Source organism: Gekko japonicus, unplaced genomic scaffold, assembly GCF_001447785.1.
Source record: "Gekko japonicus isolate JY-2015 unplaced genomic scaffold, Gekko_japonicus_V1.1 scaffold273, whole genome shotgun sequence".
In the NCBI taxonomy this organism is placed as follows: Eukaryota; Metazoa; Chordata; class Lepidosauria; order Squamata; family Gekkonidae; genus Gekko; species Gekko japonicus.
In genome coordinates this window covers 133,719-151,638 of record NW_015167539.1, presented here as the reverse complement: position 1 = coordinate 151,638, position 17,920 = coordinate 133,719, and the positions used below count along the sequence as shown (strand labels likewise).

At 41.8% G+C, this 17,920-nt stretch overlaps 1 protein-coding gene across 1 annotated transcript; it reads right to left on the bottom strand.

Annotated features, from left to right (window-relative positions):
- Positions 1–1,214: 1,214 nt before the first annotated feature.
- On the bottom strand, positions 1,215–17,333 carry LOC107112450 (group 10 secretory phospholipase A2-like). Its single transcript, XM_015413581.1, has 4 exons — positions 17,272–17,333; positions 6,545–6,710; positions 3,252–3,358; positions 1,215–1,662 (listed from the first exon to the last, which is right to left on the bottom strand). The coding sequence occupies exons 1-4, from the start codon at positions 17,309–17,311 to the stop codon at positions 1,472–1,474; spliced, it is 504 nt and encodes a 167-aa protein (XP_015269067.1). The 5' UTR covers positions 17,312–17,333; the 3' UTR covers positions 1,215–1,471.
- Positions 17,334–17,920: the final 587 nt, after the last annotated feature.

Sequence of the window (17,920 nt, the reverse complement as noted above, 5' to 3'; positions counted from 1 at the left end):
ACAGAACTGACCTCCACAATTTCATTGCATTCATTTGTGCATAATGAGTACTTCAGTACTAAGCTGGTGGATATTTGTCCATTTGCATGGTGTGAGTGAAGCAGTGCAGGGCATGTGACTTGTGCATGTGCTGGAATCAAAATACGAGTAAAACAGTGTGTTATGTACTTTGTTTCCCTATGAAGCTATGAATGCAGTACCAGATCCTTGAGACTCTGTTAGTCAGGTACATTACAAATTTCTACCGATACCTGAACACAGGCCTCACTTACTTGAGTGATCTCATAAATGGAGATATGAATTGTTTATAAGATTGCTGAGGCGCTTTGTAAAACCATTCTCAGTGTAGAAGAACAGATTGTTGATCAGTACATAGAGTTAAAAAAAAATACCATTGAGCATCACCGTAGTGTCTCCAGCCATTAGAAGCTAGTATTCAAGACTCTCTGCTGGCAGTGTTTGGGAAGATTACAACTCCTTTTTTCCCTCCCCTTCTTTTTTAGTCACTGTCTCTCCATGGAGACTGAATATTCTCTGCTTCTTTTGGTTGTTTTAACAGCACTGACACATTTCTTTGTCCTCTGCATAGAGTTTTAACATGAAGTCATGTTTGCAGAGGAGAGAGGAAGCTGAGAGTGGGGAAAGAGCAAGCAATTTGGTGTGTGGAGGCATGTTCCAGGAACATCTTGTGTTTATGAAAAATGTTCTCATTGGCCATAACAATTTGCTACAAAAATAACACAAAATGCCACTCTGAAGAAGGATAATATTGCCCCTCAAAGCAACATCTCACATAAATAAGGACTTCCTTATGGCTTCTGTACTGCAACAAGTATTGAGGGGCTGCGGACTTTTCTTATATGTGTACGTGAGTGTGTGCCCGTGTGTGCCTGTGTTTGTGTGTGCATGTGCATTCACTGAAAAATGGGAAGGGTGATCTGGAACCAGCAACTGTCAGTCATGTGGTCTAGCAGAACATATGTCAAAACATCTTCTGGGAAAATGAATTCATAACATGCCAGAATATCCACCAAAGCAAGTTAGTGTAGGGGCTCTTGACATAAAGCCCCAAGGGCCAATTTATATGACTACAGAGCATAACTCTGTTTGTTCTTTCTCTTATTTTTGAGCACAGATAGAAAACTACGTTTTATGAGAGCAGATTGCACTTTGGCATCCTGCAAAAATACATTGAATCATTTTCTGTGCGCGTGTCTTGCCACAAGTTATATATGGACATGAATAAAAGTCATCAAACAAGTGCACAATAATTATGTAAACTGGAAACAGAGGCCATTTCTTAAAAGATGTTAACATGGCATTTTGAAACCACTTCCATAATATACATTACATGTAATTTCAGGATCTGAGATGACATTCAAACCATTCAAAAGATTGTATCTTCAGCTGCTGTCTGAAAGCATATACGTTAGAGAGTCCAAAGTCCAGAGACACCGGAAAAAGTTCCATGTTAATGTTTTAAAATCTTTTTACATATCTTGCCATTCTCATTAACATTATAAGTGCACATGGGATGAGTTTGGCCACACAAAAAATTTGGCCAGAAGATATAGCGTCGGTTAAAAACAGCAGATCGCAAACATTCGGATGCTTCTCTGTCGCATTGGCACACTATTTGTTGACATCTATCCAGCACAGTATCTGAAAGACAGAGAGAAATTCTCAGTAGATAAAGTTGAATGGAAGATCCATTCAGAATAGCTAGCAACCACTCAGCAATGTTGCTTTATTCTTGGTGTTTGTTATGGAATCGCTCTGCTTTTGGGGGCATGATTCTTCTGGAAGTAGAGTCGAAAGAGAAAGAACTTATTTACTAATTTTAAGAACCCTCTTGACTTTTTTTTTGTTAATTTGAAATTTATAACATTATTTTTGCCTTGTCACTTGATGTATACTAAAGAAAATGACGAGGTTGATTCTCCTTGTGTTCCATAACTTCTATTTTGCATACATGCATTCATTAAAGAAGGCATCCTCACACACAGTATGTACATTGTTACTTTCATTTATTGCATTCCATTTTCTCCTGTTCTTTGCATTATAAAGTCATCCTGGAATCTGAGAATCAAGAATACCATTTAAAGGGCAATTCACATGTTGCAAGTCTTCATGTTGCCCCATGTGTCCTGTTGATCAGATGTGCTTAGAATTTAACTCCCTGGTACACATGGATCTTATTCAGATTAGGATCATGGTGTGGGGCCAGAAGGGTCCTACATCTTCCCTCATGTCCTTTTCCCCCACACCAAAATGTTTGCTTTTTATACTCTGTATTTTACACTGTTTTAACTATATTCTCTGTTTTAATATTGTTGTGAACGGCTCTGAGCCCTACTTTGTGGGGGAGGAGCAGTATATAAATCAAAATAATGAATAAACATATAAACAAAATGGCCCTGAAGAACCACTCTTTGCTTGGCTTCTCCAGCAAAACCAACTGCAGGTTCCTAAGGTCCTGCCAACCTAGCAGTTTGAAAGCAAGAAATTGCAAGTAGATAAATAGGTACTGCTTCGGTGGGAAGGTAACAGTATTCTATGCACCTCGGCGTTTAGTCATGCCGGCCACATGACCACGAAGAAGTCTTTGGACTGCACTGGCTCTTCGGCTTGGAAACGGAGATGAACACCACCCCCTAGAGTCAGATTCAACTAGCTTTCAAGCAAGGAAAACCTTTACCTTTTTTTAAAGGTCATATCAAGTAGAGAAAATGGTATGGGGTGGAAGGCATATCATCTTGATTTTAGGAATTGGAGTGAGTGGTGGAGCACTGATATTTTATTAATTGTATTATGTTGTATAGTGTATTGTATTTTTATATTGTTCTTATTGTTTTTATTAGGCATTTATGCCCCTGTTAGCCGCCCTGAGCCTTCGGGGAGGGCGGGATACAAATCCAAAGAATAAATAAATAAATAAATAACACACCATGCTCCCAATTCAAATTGAGTACGTGAAAACCTGAAAATTAAATCTACTCTCTGGAATACCAATTATTCTGGTATACACGTATAAAATAACCACACCAAATGCTTTTTAAAGGCATAACTTTTTCACCATTAAAACAGAAGTATATGCAAGAGCAAGCCTCTTGATGCTCGCTGTGAGTCTTCCTTCTGAAATTGCTTTGCCTCCTCCACCTCTGAAATGACTCCCGTAAATTTATGCCTCCTATGATAATGTGAATAATATACATCTAAACTCTACAATGAAATCAAAGTTGGTTCCTTACCACATACCACAGTGTTGCGCCTACAGCTCCATCGGTACCTAGTTGTCTTGGGATTACATCCTTGCTCTTCTGCAAAGCCATAGCAGCAATCATGCCTGTGGCAGCACCTTTAGGCAACAAAGGTTGATGTGTTACCTGTTATATTTGCAAGCACTTCTAAGGGACCTAACTGGCGCTTGGTCATCCAAAAGAATAGCTGGTCTTACCATTCTATAACAGAAAATTCCCCAGTACTCTAGCAAGAGTTTTTATTGATGCTGTGAAGGCCCATGGAACTTTTAATGTTGTTACAAGTAATCAGATGTGTGGAACAATCTATTAAGTAAATGCAGCAACAAGAATATTATTCACAGGGATTGCCATCTATGGTTACTCCAGAATCTTAAGGATTGTACAGCTGTTTAAAAATGTAGAAATTAATACTTTACTATTACTTTCTATCCTGCCATATCTTTGTGGTGACGTGTGTTCCCAGAAATGTTTTTGATAGATCAGGATCACAGCTCTAGGATTGCTGTGTGCCACCTTGCTATACATAAGTTTCCCCACGTCCACATTAAATCCAAATGGACCAACTAGCCGGCAGGGGATGGGTTTACCTGGAGCATGGAGTATTACCCAGTGTTTCAGCAACATGCCCAGGTGATTTCTAGCGTGACCTGGACGTGACATAGGCACATCAGGGCAACACTGGTTTTTTTGTGGCAAAAACTCTATGGCAGAATTAGTTTCTACCACTGAGTTTTTGCCCCAAACCCAAAGCGTCACCCCAACATTCCCAATGTACCTACGTCTTTTCCAGGTCACATTGAAGTCACATAGGTATGTTGCTAAAACACCGGGTGTTCCTCCCTTTTTTTGCAGTAAGTCCTCCCACTGACCAGCTGGTTGGCAGCAGAGAAGTGGGGCCAGGGAGTGGAGGACTCCAACCCCCACCAGGCGGTCTGGCATTAGGGGCAGTTCTAATAATTTCTGTCAGGACTATCCTAGAGGGTAATGAGTAGTGATTACGCATTATTGGAAGATCTTTTCAGTGAGGATCTGGCAAAATATTAGCTGGTCCATTTACCCCCTCTTGCTCTATTTCCTTAAAGCTAATTCCCCCAATTCACTAGGAGACTGCTTCTTTGGGTAACAACAGTTCATCAAGTGACCAGTTGATTCCAGTCACTTACCCCCCCCCCCTTTTTGTTTTATGTGTCCCACGTCCACATTAAATCCAAATGGACCAATAGAATTTAAATTTCTTGACTCCAACACAATCCCAGCCTTGGAGCATCCCCAGTGTCTCAATTTTAGCATTTTTAATATAAATACAGCCCCCAAACCCCAGTACTTTGCAGCAGTTTTTCAGATCATCCACCTCCTGTTACTGTGCCTCACCACAGGGAAATCCCCAGAGACTTAGAGAGTATGGTTCTGTCGTGGTTTTGATCTTTTCCGGAAGGCAGAATGCTTGGGTGGTGGTGTAGTTTCTATCTTGCCCCTTTGAAATGTGGGGTTCCTCGAGGTTCCATCTTATCCCCAAAGCTATTTAACACCTACACAAAGCTCCATGCAAGGGCCCACTCTCCCCCAGGAAGTGAGATTGTTGCTATCTTGACAGGCCTTCTGGAAGAAGTAGAAACCTTTGAATGATTCAGTGTTAGTGGTTGTTGCTAGTATTCTCAGAGATTTTTGGGGTAATTGTTTTACATTTAATGCTGTTAATATGTATATTTTATGGGTTTGGGATTGTGAGCTGTCTTATGTGAGTATGATTTGGGAAGGCTGAAAGACAGCAAACAAATTAATTAAATAGATTCTGGGGGCAAGCCCTCCATCGCTCCTAACACTACAGACAATAAATTTGTGCAGGTCCGACAATCATGTGACCTAATTTGTACATCTGAACAAGCAGGAGCAGCAGTACTTTCAGCATGTGGGTTAGGCCAGCAGGAAAACCAATTGGCTGTTATTACTCACATGCATGCCAGTCACTCAGAGCAGGCTATGCAGAGTTTTGCAAATTTCTTATATCTGAGGGTTTTATCCATGAGAATCAAATTCATTAGCAAATGTGGCATTTTTGAGAAACCTCAGATGCGTATGTGTCCTGGATCTTGTGCCACCTGCAGAGAAAATAGGTGTGATTGTAATGTTGGCACCACATCTTCTCCTGCACCTAGTACAGCGGTGTGCCATCTGCCACATTACTCGTCATCCGCACTAAACCTTAAATCTTGGTTCAACCCTGTCCCCGAACTTACATTCTACACTACACTTGAGTTCACCCCTGTAATTATCTTTTTTTGTTTCCACATTACATTGAGGTGACCCTAGTTTTACCCCACATTTAAACGGATGCTGTTGTAACCAGGGATAAAGGCAAGGTATTGTGTCACGAGTTGAACTCTGATAAAACCAGGGATGAGATCCAAGTGCAGAAAGGACCACTGTTGTTCATCCTGCTTCAGCTAATACACACAAGATTATGTCAGATATGACAGTACAACTAGGGTTGCCAGCTTCAAGTTGGGAGATACCTGGAGATTTTGGGGGTGTAGACTGAGGAGGGAAGGGGAGGGACTTCAATGGGGTATAATGCCATAGAGCCCACCTTCCACAGCAGCCATTTTCTCCAGGTGAACTGATCTCTGTCATCCAGAAATCAGTTGTAATAGTGGGAGATCTCCAGCCACCGCCTGGAGGTTGGCAACCCTAAGTACAACAGCGCAAGCAGCCAAAGAAGGCTTTTGTCTGTTTTCTTTTAGGTCTTAAGCACAATCAGCAACAAGAAAGACTTGCAAGCCACACACAGCACAAAAGATGTATTGCCAGCACAAGAAACTACATGTCCTTCTCCATACTTCTAGGTTTGCACTAAAGGATCAGACAGGTTACAATAAACTTCCATGCAAACAGAACTCAAATAAACAGTGCTAAGAGCACCAGTAAGACGGACTCTGATGTGTCAGTCAGTGAAATGAGAGTTAAATCACATTTATCCCTAGCAAAGCTCCAGTGATTTTAAAGTTAGTTAAATGAGGACACAGCGGCATGCTTTGTTTCCTGCTTCATTCTCAATTTAGCAACATGGTAATTTCATCCAGCATAATAAAGGCCAGGTTGTGTTCTAATCTTATGACATCACCTGCCCCTTTTGCTACTCACCACTAAGTGCATTTGCTGCTGGGTTGGGCTACTACTAATGAGGTCACTCTTGTTCTTTACATAAAACTGCCATCATTTAAAGGGAATTCTGTTTCTGGAAAGACAAGCATGACGCTTGGGGAATTTGCTGATGTTCTTACCAGTCTGTTTTATCTTTAGGCCAGCCATGTCCTCCCGGGCCACAGTAGCATCCGTAACCCAGATATGCCAAAGGAATTCGTCCTGTGCCACATTTTATGGTTCCAGCTAACTCAAGGAGTCCTCTTTTGTGCAAAGAATGGGTTTTCCCAAGAACGCCATTCCAAACTGCAAAGGCAAGGGAATATAGTTTTTATTGCGTTTGATTTAAACCATCTGAGTTCATCTCTACATTTTTCCACTTCCAATTCTGAATGTGTGGCCTTTCAGAAATCCAGTTCTACTCATAACATTACACGGTCTGCTTAAAGCATCTATGTCTGCAGCATTTAATTTTTCTCCACAATTTCAAATGCTTCCAAAATAAAACTGGCCAAAAAAGGGGGGGGGGAAGCCAGTGTACAATGTAAAAACCAAAAAAAACAACACCACTTGGCAAAAACAACTTACAAGCAAATAAGCAAGTATATAATGATCAAATAAGCATACAGCAAGTGTAATGTAAATCAAATAAGCAAGTATGATATAATGAAATGTAAATCAAATAAGCATAACAACAAGTATGATATAAATCAATAGGCCAAGGTGCAAAGATAATAGAAACAGTCAGAGTCTTCTCTAGCATAGAGGCAATATCAAAGTCCAAATTGGAATAATCAAATTTTCTGAGCCATCAAAAGCTTCTGAGCCATCAAAAGCCGACGCGTAATCCGGATGCCTGAAGCCGCGTTTCGAATTGTTCTTATTCAAGTATGGCTGTAATGGGACTGAATACAAATTCAAAGCATATACAAATAAGAATGCATGCAAAATATAATTATACAACAAGTGAGAATGCATACAGAATATAAATATTTGAAAAATTAGGAGCTGCAAAGAAAACTCACCCCAGTCTCAAAAGCTGGCATATGCTAAGCCAGAATGATCAGTCAAGGAGGATTAAGGGTCCTTAACCTGCCATGTGCTGCACCTTAATTTATACCTAATTTCAGGCTGCATCGGCACAGGCAAAGTTTCTTAAAAGGTCATAGTGCCATGCATACTGCTCAAAAATCCAGAAGCAGCAAGTGCACTAAACTGCCATCACCTAGAACAAAATATTTAAGTTTCATTTAGGCGACTATCATTGATTGATATAAGGTGTAAAATCCATACTCTGATTCATGCCATGAGGATGATATGTCTTTAAATTGTAAATGAATCTAGTTTCCTTTTGCAAAAGGATTTGTTCAATATTTAGTTGTTGGAAGGGCTTTTTTTGTTGGCAGTATAAAATTATGAACTTCATTTCATTCGCACTATGACCTGCCTGCATGTAATGTCCAACCATTGGTGAATTTTCAACATTATTATTCACTCTGGACCGGTGTTCCAACACCCGAGTCCTAATTGCCCTAGTTGTCATGCCAATATACTTGAACCCACAGGGACAGAGAGAAAGATAAATTAAATTCTTAGTTGAACAACTTAGAAACACTTTAGTTAAATCTGATTCCTTTAAGGACAGTACACCTGCTACCAATTCAAAAGGGTTCCTTAAGTGTAGGCATTGCAAGGCTTGTCAGCATATGATAGAAGGCAGCAGTTACACTGATAAAGATACAGGGAGTGTATACAATTTTAATTTTACAGCAACCTGTTCAACTAAGAATTTAATTTATCTTTCTCTCTGTCCCTGTGGGTTCAAGTATATTGGCATGACAACTAGGGCAATTAGGACTCGGGTGTTGGAACACCGGTCCAGAGTGAATAATAATGTTGAAAATTCACCAATGGTTGGACATTACATGCAGGCAGGTCATAGTGCGAATGAAATGAAGTTCATAATTTTATACTGCCAACAAAAAAAGCCCTTCCAACAACTAAATATTGAACAAATCCTTTTGCAAAAGGAAACTAGATTCATTTACAATTTAAAGACATATCATCCTCATGGCATGAATCAGAGTATGGATTTTACACCTTATATCAATCAATGATAGTCGCCTAAATGAAACTTAAATATTTTGTTCTAGGTGATGGCAGTTTAGTGCACTTGCTGCTTCTGGATTTTTGAGCAGTATGCATGGCACTATGACCTTTTAAGAAACTTTGCCTGTGCCGATGCAGCCTGAAATTAGGTATAAATTAAGGTGCAGCACATGGCAGGTTAAGGACCCTTAATCCTCCTTGACTGATCATTCTGGCTTAGCATATGCCAGCTTTTGAGACTGGGGTGAGTTTTCTTTGCAGCTCCTAATTTTTCAAATATTTATATTCTGTATGCATTCTCACTTGTTGTATAATTATATTTTGCATGCATTCTTATTTGTATATGCTTTGAATTTGTATTCAGTCCCATTACAGCCATACTTGAATAAGAACAATTCGAAACGCGGCTTCAGGCATCCGGATTACGCGTCGGCTTTTGATGGCTCAGAAGCTTTTGATGGCTCAGAAAATTTGATTATTCCAATTTGGACTTTGATATTGCCTCTATGCTAGAGAAGACTCTGACTGTTTCTATTATCTTTGCACCTTGGCCTATTGATTTATATCATACTTGTTGTTATGCTTATTTGATTTACATTTCATTATATCATACTTGCTTATTTGATTTACATTACACTTGCTGTATGCTTATTTGATCATTATATACTTGCTTATTTGCTTGTAAGTTGTTTTTGCCAAGTGGTGTTGTTTTTTTTGGTTTTTCCAAAATAAAACTAGCATAGGGGTACCCGATCTTTTTGAGCCTGTAGGCACCTTTTGAATTCTGGTGGTGGGTGCAAACCACAGGAAGCAGAGCCAACTGCAAAATGGCAGAGGGCAGGGAGAAACGCTGTTTAATAGGATGCATTTTAATCTGCACAATCAGATGTCCAGTGGCCTTGCTGGGCAAAAACCCCAGCTGGCCCTACCCACTTTCTAAGGACAGTTGGTGGGCACCAGGAAAGGTGTCGGCAGGTACCATGTTGGGGACATCTGCACCAGCAAATAAGCAAGAAGATGGAGTGTGGTTTGCCAAGGTGTGGCTTGTTACCCAGCCAGCTGCAGTTAAACATTAAGACCCAGCAAAAGCTCAGACTCTCCTGGTCGAATCTGCATTTGTCTTTCCCACCGGTGTCCCAGCCTTCTGACTCCGTCTTCAAAAAAGCTGTCTACATGTTTTCACACCTCAACAGTGCCAGCATACTTTTGCACGCCCACATATGTTTATCACCTTCTCGTGACGGCTCCACTGTCATTGCACCTCCCCACTGCTTTAAAAGAATCTTCTCCAAACAATGTTCAAACAAGCATAGAGAAAGACGGCGTCACAGCAGCACAAAACCGATTTAAAAATGCAAATGCAGATTTAACCTCTGAGAGCGCTATTGTACCTGCTCCTCTCCTGCTGTCAGAAGACTGCACAAGCACATGCACAAACTAAATAAACTACAGCTGAGGTTCTCAGATTATGAGGGTCCTCTAAATACCAAAAAAAAGGACTAAAAAATTACTAATCTACCTTTTTTGTTGTTGTTAATGTTGTGGAGAGTCATAAAACTTGACATAGATTAAGGCCTCAGTAAATCTTACTTAAGGCCTGCCTGCTATATTTGTTAACTGGACATATTGTTTAGATGGGAGAGAATGTGGAGAAGTGTTTGTACTGCAAACAATCATTCTGGCCAAGCCAGGGTTAACATTCACACTGTGGCTAACTGCTTGAACACTCTTGGGTGAAAAAACAGTTTAGAGCTTGGATGTCTGCCAAAAGAATTATTCTTATATATCCCAGTCTCTCATACAGTGGGCTTGGGACTGCCCCTCTCTACAGGGTCATCAGTGCTGGGACCGAGGAAGAGATATACTAGCAGGGCTATTTTTGAGCAGGAACGCACAGGAACGGAGTCCCGGCTGGCTTCAGAGTTGGCCACGCCCACTACAGCCAAAACCTTTGCATGCGTGGCCACAGAGGGAAGGCCTAGAGAGTGACCCCCCGGGGACTCTGAGGTGGGCGGGCCAGGAGGGCCCCTGGAAGGATTGGGGAGGCATTTAAATGCCTCCCCGTGCCTTCTCCGGCCTGTCCAAGGGCCGGCTTGCCCGGGCAAGCCAAGAGAAGGCATGGGGTGTGTGGCCTAATATGCGAATGAGCTGTGCTGTCAGAGGTCTGACCCAATATGCTAATGAGTTTCTGCTGTTGGGTGTGGCCTATTATGCTAATGAGTTCCTGCTGGGCTTTTTCTACAAAAAAAGCCCTGTATACTAGTATTAGACAATAAGGAGTGTCTGGGGAACCTTTCTCTTAATGTTTAACCCTGAGTAGGAATGCTGCAGACAGTGGCTGAGGAAGGAAGGGTTCCATTTCTGCCCTTCTGATGAATGCCTAAACCAGCAAGGTGTAGTCAGGTAAGAAATCTGGGGCGGCAGGAGTAAGGAGAAGTAGGCAGCATTTTTGTTAAAATGAGATTTAAATATACATCTACCACAATCCACACATTTTTAATGAAACAGAAGCATGGTACATAAGAACCTCCATGAAAGTGGTTTACATTTCCTAAGAACATGTTCTAGGAAACCTGCAGGCAAAGAAGCCTGTGTATGGAAGGCACCTTAATGAAGACACCATCATTCTTCCCCACTAACAGTTTTTGGGTGATGATCACTGGTGACTGTAATATGCAGGGGTGATAACAGTGCCCCCAATATGGTTCCTTCAAGTGTATATACATGCAGGGGTCATTTCATAGAAAAAGAGGTGCAGCAACTCATTAGCATAACTCATTTGCATATGCCGCACCCCCTGACATCACTGTAAGTGTGTCAGAAGGCAACACCCACCGCTCAGGCTGCACTGGACTGTTTTGAATTGCTAGCTATTGGGGGGGGGGAACATGCAGATCTGTCCTCGCAGAGGAGGGAGAGCTTGTACCTGAATAAAACTTGGTCTTAAAGGTGCCACTGGACTGTTTTGGACCGGGGGGCCAGGGGAAGCTCTGCAACTTACCTGGCTGCTACTTGCTCTGACTGAGGGCTGCTGGGAGCAGGGGCTGGGGCTTGTTGCATGTGCCCGCCCCCCTGGGCTCCTTACTGCCGGAGCTCCGCTCCTGTGCGCTCCTGCAGGAAATGACCCCTGTATACATGTACTTGTGCTTCTCAAAGCAATTGCTCCAAGGCATGTGTATCATTTCCTATGGACTGGATCCTGCAAATGATCTGCATAGATAGAAGGGGAATTGTCTGCAATTCCTCCCCCCCTCTGCACGATGCAAAACCACCAACTGCCCCCAACCTATTGGGGGGGGCTTCCCCCCAGGAGCAACATTTCAGGAGTTATTTGGGACTGCAGCAGGAAGGGGAGGTGGGGAAGTCTGTGGTATCCAAGCCCAGATTTCACTAATTCCTTCTAGAGGAGGGAGAGCTTGTACCTGAATAAAACTTGGTCTTAAAGGTGCCACTGGACTGTTTTGGACCGGGGGGCCAGGGGAAGCTCTGCAACTTACCTGGCTGCTACTTGCTCTGACTGAGGGCTGCTGGGAGCAGGGGCTGGGGCTTGTTGCATGTGCCCGCCCCCCTGGGCTCCTTACTGCCGGAGCTCCGCTCCTGTGCGCTCCTGCAGGAAATGACCCCTGTATACATGTACTTGTGCTTCTCAAAACAATTGCTCCAAGGCATGTGTATCATTTCCTATGGACTGGATCCTGCAAATGATCTGCATAGATAGAAGGGGAATTGTCTGCAATTCCTCCCCCCCTCTGCACGATGCAAAACCTCCAACTGCCCCCAACCTATTGGGGGGGGCTTCCCCCCCAGGAGCAACATTTCAGGAGTTATTTGGGACTGCAGCAGGAAGGGGAGGTGGGGAAGTCTGTGGTATCCAAGCCCAGATTTCACTAATTCCTTCTTTTCTCTCTTTTATTTCTTCTCTTTTATTAGAAGATAATAGCAGACCTATCCCTCTTTTAGTTGCAAAATTGTATGCATCTGTGATAGATTTTCACAGCCATTCAAATGGAATCTAGCTTTTTCTAGGGTACATCTGCTTAGAACAAATGAGTTAAGAAGCAGTATGGGATAGATAAAATTATTTCAGGACACTTGCCGATGAATAGGATATTTATGTATTTATTCAATTCATTCAATTTATACCCCGCCCTCCCTGCCAAAGCAGGCTCAGGATAAAAAGACTGATGTTCTGGTGGAGAAACTGTTTAGAGGATGCAGCAAATAACTAAGCTCAGACCTGCATATTTCAAATTACTACAGCAGAACTATATAACATGAGGAGGATCTGGGTATAAGAAACAAATCCAACTCATCCAATTAAGTCATTGTTCATGGGCAGTGAGCCTTGTTTCCCTGCCTGCAAAAGCAATGCACAGTGCTTAAATGAATGTGGACATTGCATGTGGTTGCACACAGATAAAGCAACCGTTAAAAACATTTTCAGTAAAACTATAAGTTCTATAGCCGTTTTTGGAATCCAAAGTTCCTCTTTTTCCTTTCGTTTTGTATTAACAATTTAAGTGTTAATTAAACAGAAAATCTTCAGTCAAATCACCTCTATCAATCCAGCTCATAGGCCTTAAAGATTTAAACAGCACAAATGCTCATAGTTAAGGCATCCAAGATTTATATGGATTTCAAAAATAGTAGTAACTGTTCACTGTAAACAGGAAGAGTTTTGGAAAATTTGCAAACACTGCCTTTACCAACAGCATTGCTTCAAAAACAAACACAACCCTCAAACCAAAGACAGGATGGTTCTACCTACTACTGCTCTTCGGAACATTCTGTACAGATCAAATATGCATTCCTGAAAATGTAGCCGCTTCTGTCTACAACACAGTATTCAACCCTAATTTTTAGAACCAAAGACACACAATAGCTCTGTTGTTAGGAAAGGCAGAAACAAACAATGGCATCTGTATCTGGATCATAACTGTCAGGTATGTTAATATTACAGAGCCAAACAGCTTCTGAAGACCTCGATGCAATTAAAGCATGACTCAGGTATAGTTAATAAATTGCTCAAAAGGAATTGGGGTGAGGGGAGGTTCAAATGTCATATGAACAGATGAGTCCTTTCTTTTTTTATTTCTTTAAAGAGTATAAAGGAAAGCCTTTCTCTAGCAGTCTGTCCTGAAAAAAATCACATGAATATTCAAGGTGGGCAAAGGTTAAGCATTTCATTAACAACACAGAGAATCTAAGTATGTTCACTATGACTAAACATTGCAAACTATAGCTCTCAGTCTAGAAAAGTTCAGAGGAAAAAGTATGAATCACATTTCCTCACTTATTCTTTCACAAAGAAAGGATTCCTTCTAACAGGGGTTCCTGTGCCAGCCCTGAACTCCTGCCGGCCACAACTTCTGTCACTCAGAGATTGGGAGGAGGGAGAATTTTGTTTTTAAATTCCACAATCTCTCTTCATATTTGGGGATTATACCTGGTATGTAGGAATCCACCTTTGCGCTTGGCGCAAATGTACCATCAACAGAAATGCTCTGGATTGCGTTTTTATAAAAGGATTAGAACTGTAATATAATGAAACAGTCCAGGATGGTGCTTTTACAAGGGACTAGGATTGCAGTCTATTGCACGTTTATTGTATAAATCTTGCTTTTACTCTACCAACTCACTCTCTGCATCGGTTGTGGTAAGTCATGCCTTAGACAGTTTCCTGATTGTTTTGTTTTTCTACTTGTCTCTTCCTAGTCCTGTTTGCATTGTTCACTAGATGTCTTACGCTTTCTTACTGAATTGTTTGCTGTATTTTGCAATCCTTCTTGAGTCTCAGTGAGAAAGGTGAACAATGAATGAAGTAAATAAATTAATAAAAGTGATTGCATTTCAGCTGGAATGCTCTTTCAACACAGTAAACAGAAAGGAGTCTTCTGGCACATGAAATATGAACTGATTTACTGTGGCATAAAGATATGTGAAAGTAAATACTGGATGTGAATCCATTACAATGCTTGACAGTCTACCCAATTAGGACTCAATCACAATTATGGGCTCCTTTACGTTACAGATGTTATACTGGCTTGGCAAGTCTCATAAGAATGCATTAGCACTATTACTGTTGGTATAAATGGTCACCATAAGTTTATCTTCTATACATCTTAGCCTTGCATAAAAATGTTACAGGCATTTAATTGCATTTGGCCCTTATTATATAAAGGCATAGGGGAGGAGGGGGGATGTAAACTATGCGCAAGTACTGAGGATGCACTTCATGCACCAGATGAAGTAAAAAGCCAGCATGGTGGGCGTAGTGCTCTAGACTGCTAGACGAGGATCTGGGAGACCCCAGTTTGAATCCCCGTCCTGCCATGGAGGCTCACTTGGGCCAGTCAGTCCTCTCTCAGCCTAGCAGGATGGCTGTTGTGCGAATACATTGGAGAGGAGGAATGGTCTTGTAAGCCACATTGGACCCCTCTGGGGAGAAAAGCAAGGTATAAGTAGCCAAATAAGTAACCTACGGTTGGTAGATAACTTTCTGTTATGACACATGTCCCCTGGAACTGCTCACCTAAAATGTGTGTGTGCGTTTTGAGGGACGGGGGCATGACTAATTGCCTCAGATTTTGATTAAGATTTTTGACTTAATATTAATGAGAGCCTTGAACTTGCACTTGTTTTGGTTTGTATTTTTTTACTAACTACAGGATGTATTGCTATGATAGGATATATTGCTCTCGTGTTTTCAGACTTATTTCTGCAATCATTCCACGGACAATGGAAACCTGGGGTTCGAATCCCCACTCTGCCATAGACTCTCACCGGGTGACCTTGGGTCAGGCACTCTCTTTTAGCCTAACCTACCTCACAGGATTGTTGTGAGGATAAAATGAAGATGTGGAGTATGGTGTTGTAAGTCCCTTTGGGTCCCCTTTGGGGAGGAAAGTGGGGTATAAATGTAAATAAATAAATAAACTCTAACCCACAAATGTTTATGGCATGATAAATCAGTTCATCTTTAAGCTGTCACAAGACTCTATTTTAATTTTGGGGCAACAGACTAAAAGAGCAATACTAAACAGATCTACTGGCAAGTGTCCCATAATGTTCAGTAGGGCTTACTTCCAGGAAAGTGCCCTCAGGTTTGCACCCTGATAGCCTACCCTCCTCCGGCTTCCAAATTGGTAACCTCTCTGAGCACTTTATCATTGTTAACTATGCCTGATTTTATTCTGTTTTTAATATTTTATGTGGCACATGTTGCCCTTATTTGTAAGCCGCCCTGAGCCCGCTCATGGGGAGGGCAGGATATAAGTGTAACAATAAATAAATAAATAAAAGCTATGTTTGCTAATTATTGACTGAATTTGTTCACAGAGTAAGATACCCATTTAGTATAAATTTATCCTGGCCTTCCTACAAGGAGCTCAAAGCACCCAACATGGTTCTCTTGTTTCTCATTTTAACCACACAATTATGCCGCTTAGTCGGTTAGACTGAGAGAATATTATTAGCTCAGAGATGATACCCAGTGAGCTTCACAGCCGGGGGGGGGGGGGTGGGGGGGGGGGATTTGCATCCAGGCCTCCCAGATCCTCGTCAGCCACCCTGCACCACACTGTCACTCATCTGATTAACATATTCCTTATATGTTGCATGGCTGAAGACGATTCTGCTAAGAAAACCTGAAAATTGTAGAGGATATGTGTTTGTTTTTAATGCAGGCCTTCGTCTTTAGCTATGTAGGTTGCTAAATAAGCACTTCCAAAAATATTATGGCATTTCAGGTGAGTTACACAGGATTTGGTGACCACAGCTTTCCTGGCATTGTGGAGTTTACATTGGCAGAATATAGGAGTCTCCAACCAGTTAAAATATCTTTCAGCAACTGTTTCTCGGGATGCAGCTCTGCCATGCACACATGGTCTTGGGCAGCTACTGTGGCATTATAAAAAGAGCTGTCGTCTTTCTCTGCCGTTTCTCCCCCCCCCCCTCCTACCACTGCCTCTGCGGTATGTAAAAATATCTTACTTTAAAAGATGGGGGGAGGCAAAATAATATTTCCAGAAAGAAGAAAACCAGTCAATTATTCTTTAAGAAAAGGTCATTCAAATATGAGAGAGGGGGCATGGATTAGAAGTGGAGTATGCACTTTGCATACACAACGGCACTGGTTCAGTCTTCAGCTAGTTAAAGGGTTTCAGAAGAAAGTGGTGGGAAAGACCCTTCTGTGACTGAGACCCTGGAGAGTTCTTTTTCCTGCTAAGAGAATCGAACATTCTGAGCTAGACAGACCAGTGATCAGACTTCATATAAAGAAACTTTCTATACAATATGCTAGAGTATTTAAGGCCAATCCATTCTCCTGGTCTAATTCCCTTGAAGCAGCTGTTAAGTCTCTTATAGCAGCCTGAACTTCACTGTAATGTCCTGGAACAAGCCCTACTTAACTGAAATAATAACACTTCACTTGAGGAGACTTCACATCACTTAGGACGTTTTAAAACATACAAGCATAATGGAAGACGTCTTGCTTCCAATGTTTACGTGCTTGCACAGCGCAGTCGTTATGAAAGTCGGCCAGTGACACCCAGGATTGTTCTAGGATGTCAAATATTGGGGGGGGGGTTTTCAGCATACTCACCTGTTCAAATATGGCTTGCCTTGCCAGGGTACAATAGTGTCAGGTTCAAAAATGAAACCTGTTCATAAAGTGAGGAAGAGAGGACAAAGCACAGAAGTGTAGGTGTTTAATGAGGTCAGCAGCAATATCATTTGAAATCTGATTGGTACTCACCTGCCTGTAAAAAGAGCAGCATCACCAGCCAGGGCTCCATGGTGAGGTCAACTCAGTGTGATGCCCACCCTCTTTCTTGCACACGCATAGCCTGGCTCTCTACGTTCGCCCTGTTGTTCTGCTGTAAAACTGAGCCACAGGAGTGGGTGTTTATAAACAATCTTTCTAGGCCTGCTATTCCACAGTCTGCCCTCAGAGCTAAATATATGTCTCTATGGCTAAAGGTGAGACACTTCTTCTTTCTGCGCTCCAAACACTTACTATTCAGAGCCCAAGGAAGTCCTTTAATTCTCTAAAGACGCTTCGTCCTGCCAGTGGGGCTCAGAGTGCCTCTATTTGCATGTCGTCTTTTTGGGAGGGGCTGCTTGAGGGGAATTAGACTGGCACGGTCTCTTGGACAGGTTTAGATAGCAAAGCCACTGAGCTGGAGCTCCTTTCCTAAGCTGTTTCTGTAGAGTCCCCAGATGACCCCTCCAAGCAGTTTCACTGCTGAAGTTTAAGATCCATATGTTATAGTCTAACGTCTATAAACTGGGTCACTTTTGAGTAGATAGGCACTCTTTAAAAACTTCCAACGTTCAAATGATAAACTCCTTCCTCTAAATTACAGAAATGGCTCAAACTGGTTAGGGAGGGGGGTCCTCACTTC

Excerpts from the sequence above, each read along its gene's own strand:
- LOC107112450 (XM_015413581.1), bottom strand. The coding sequence starts at position 17,311 with ATGGAGCCCTGGCTGGTGATGCTGCTCTTTTTACAGGCAG. Across the intron at positions 6,711-17,271 it reads GCTGCTCTTTTTACAGGCAG|TTTGGAATGGCGTTCTTGGG; the intron begins GTGAGTACCAAT and ends TTGCCTTTGCAG. Across the intron at positions 3,359-6,544 it reads CCTAAAGATAAAACAGACTG|GTGCTGCCACAGGCATGATT; the intron begins GTAAGAACATCA and ends TGTTGCCTAAAG.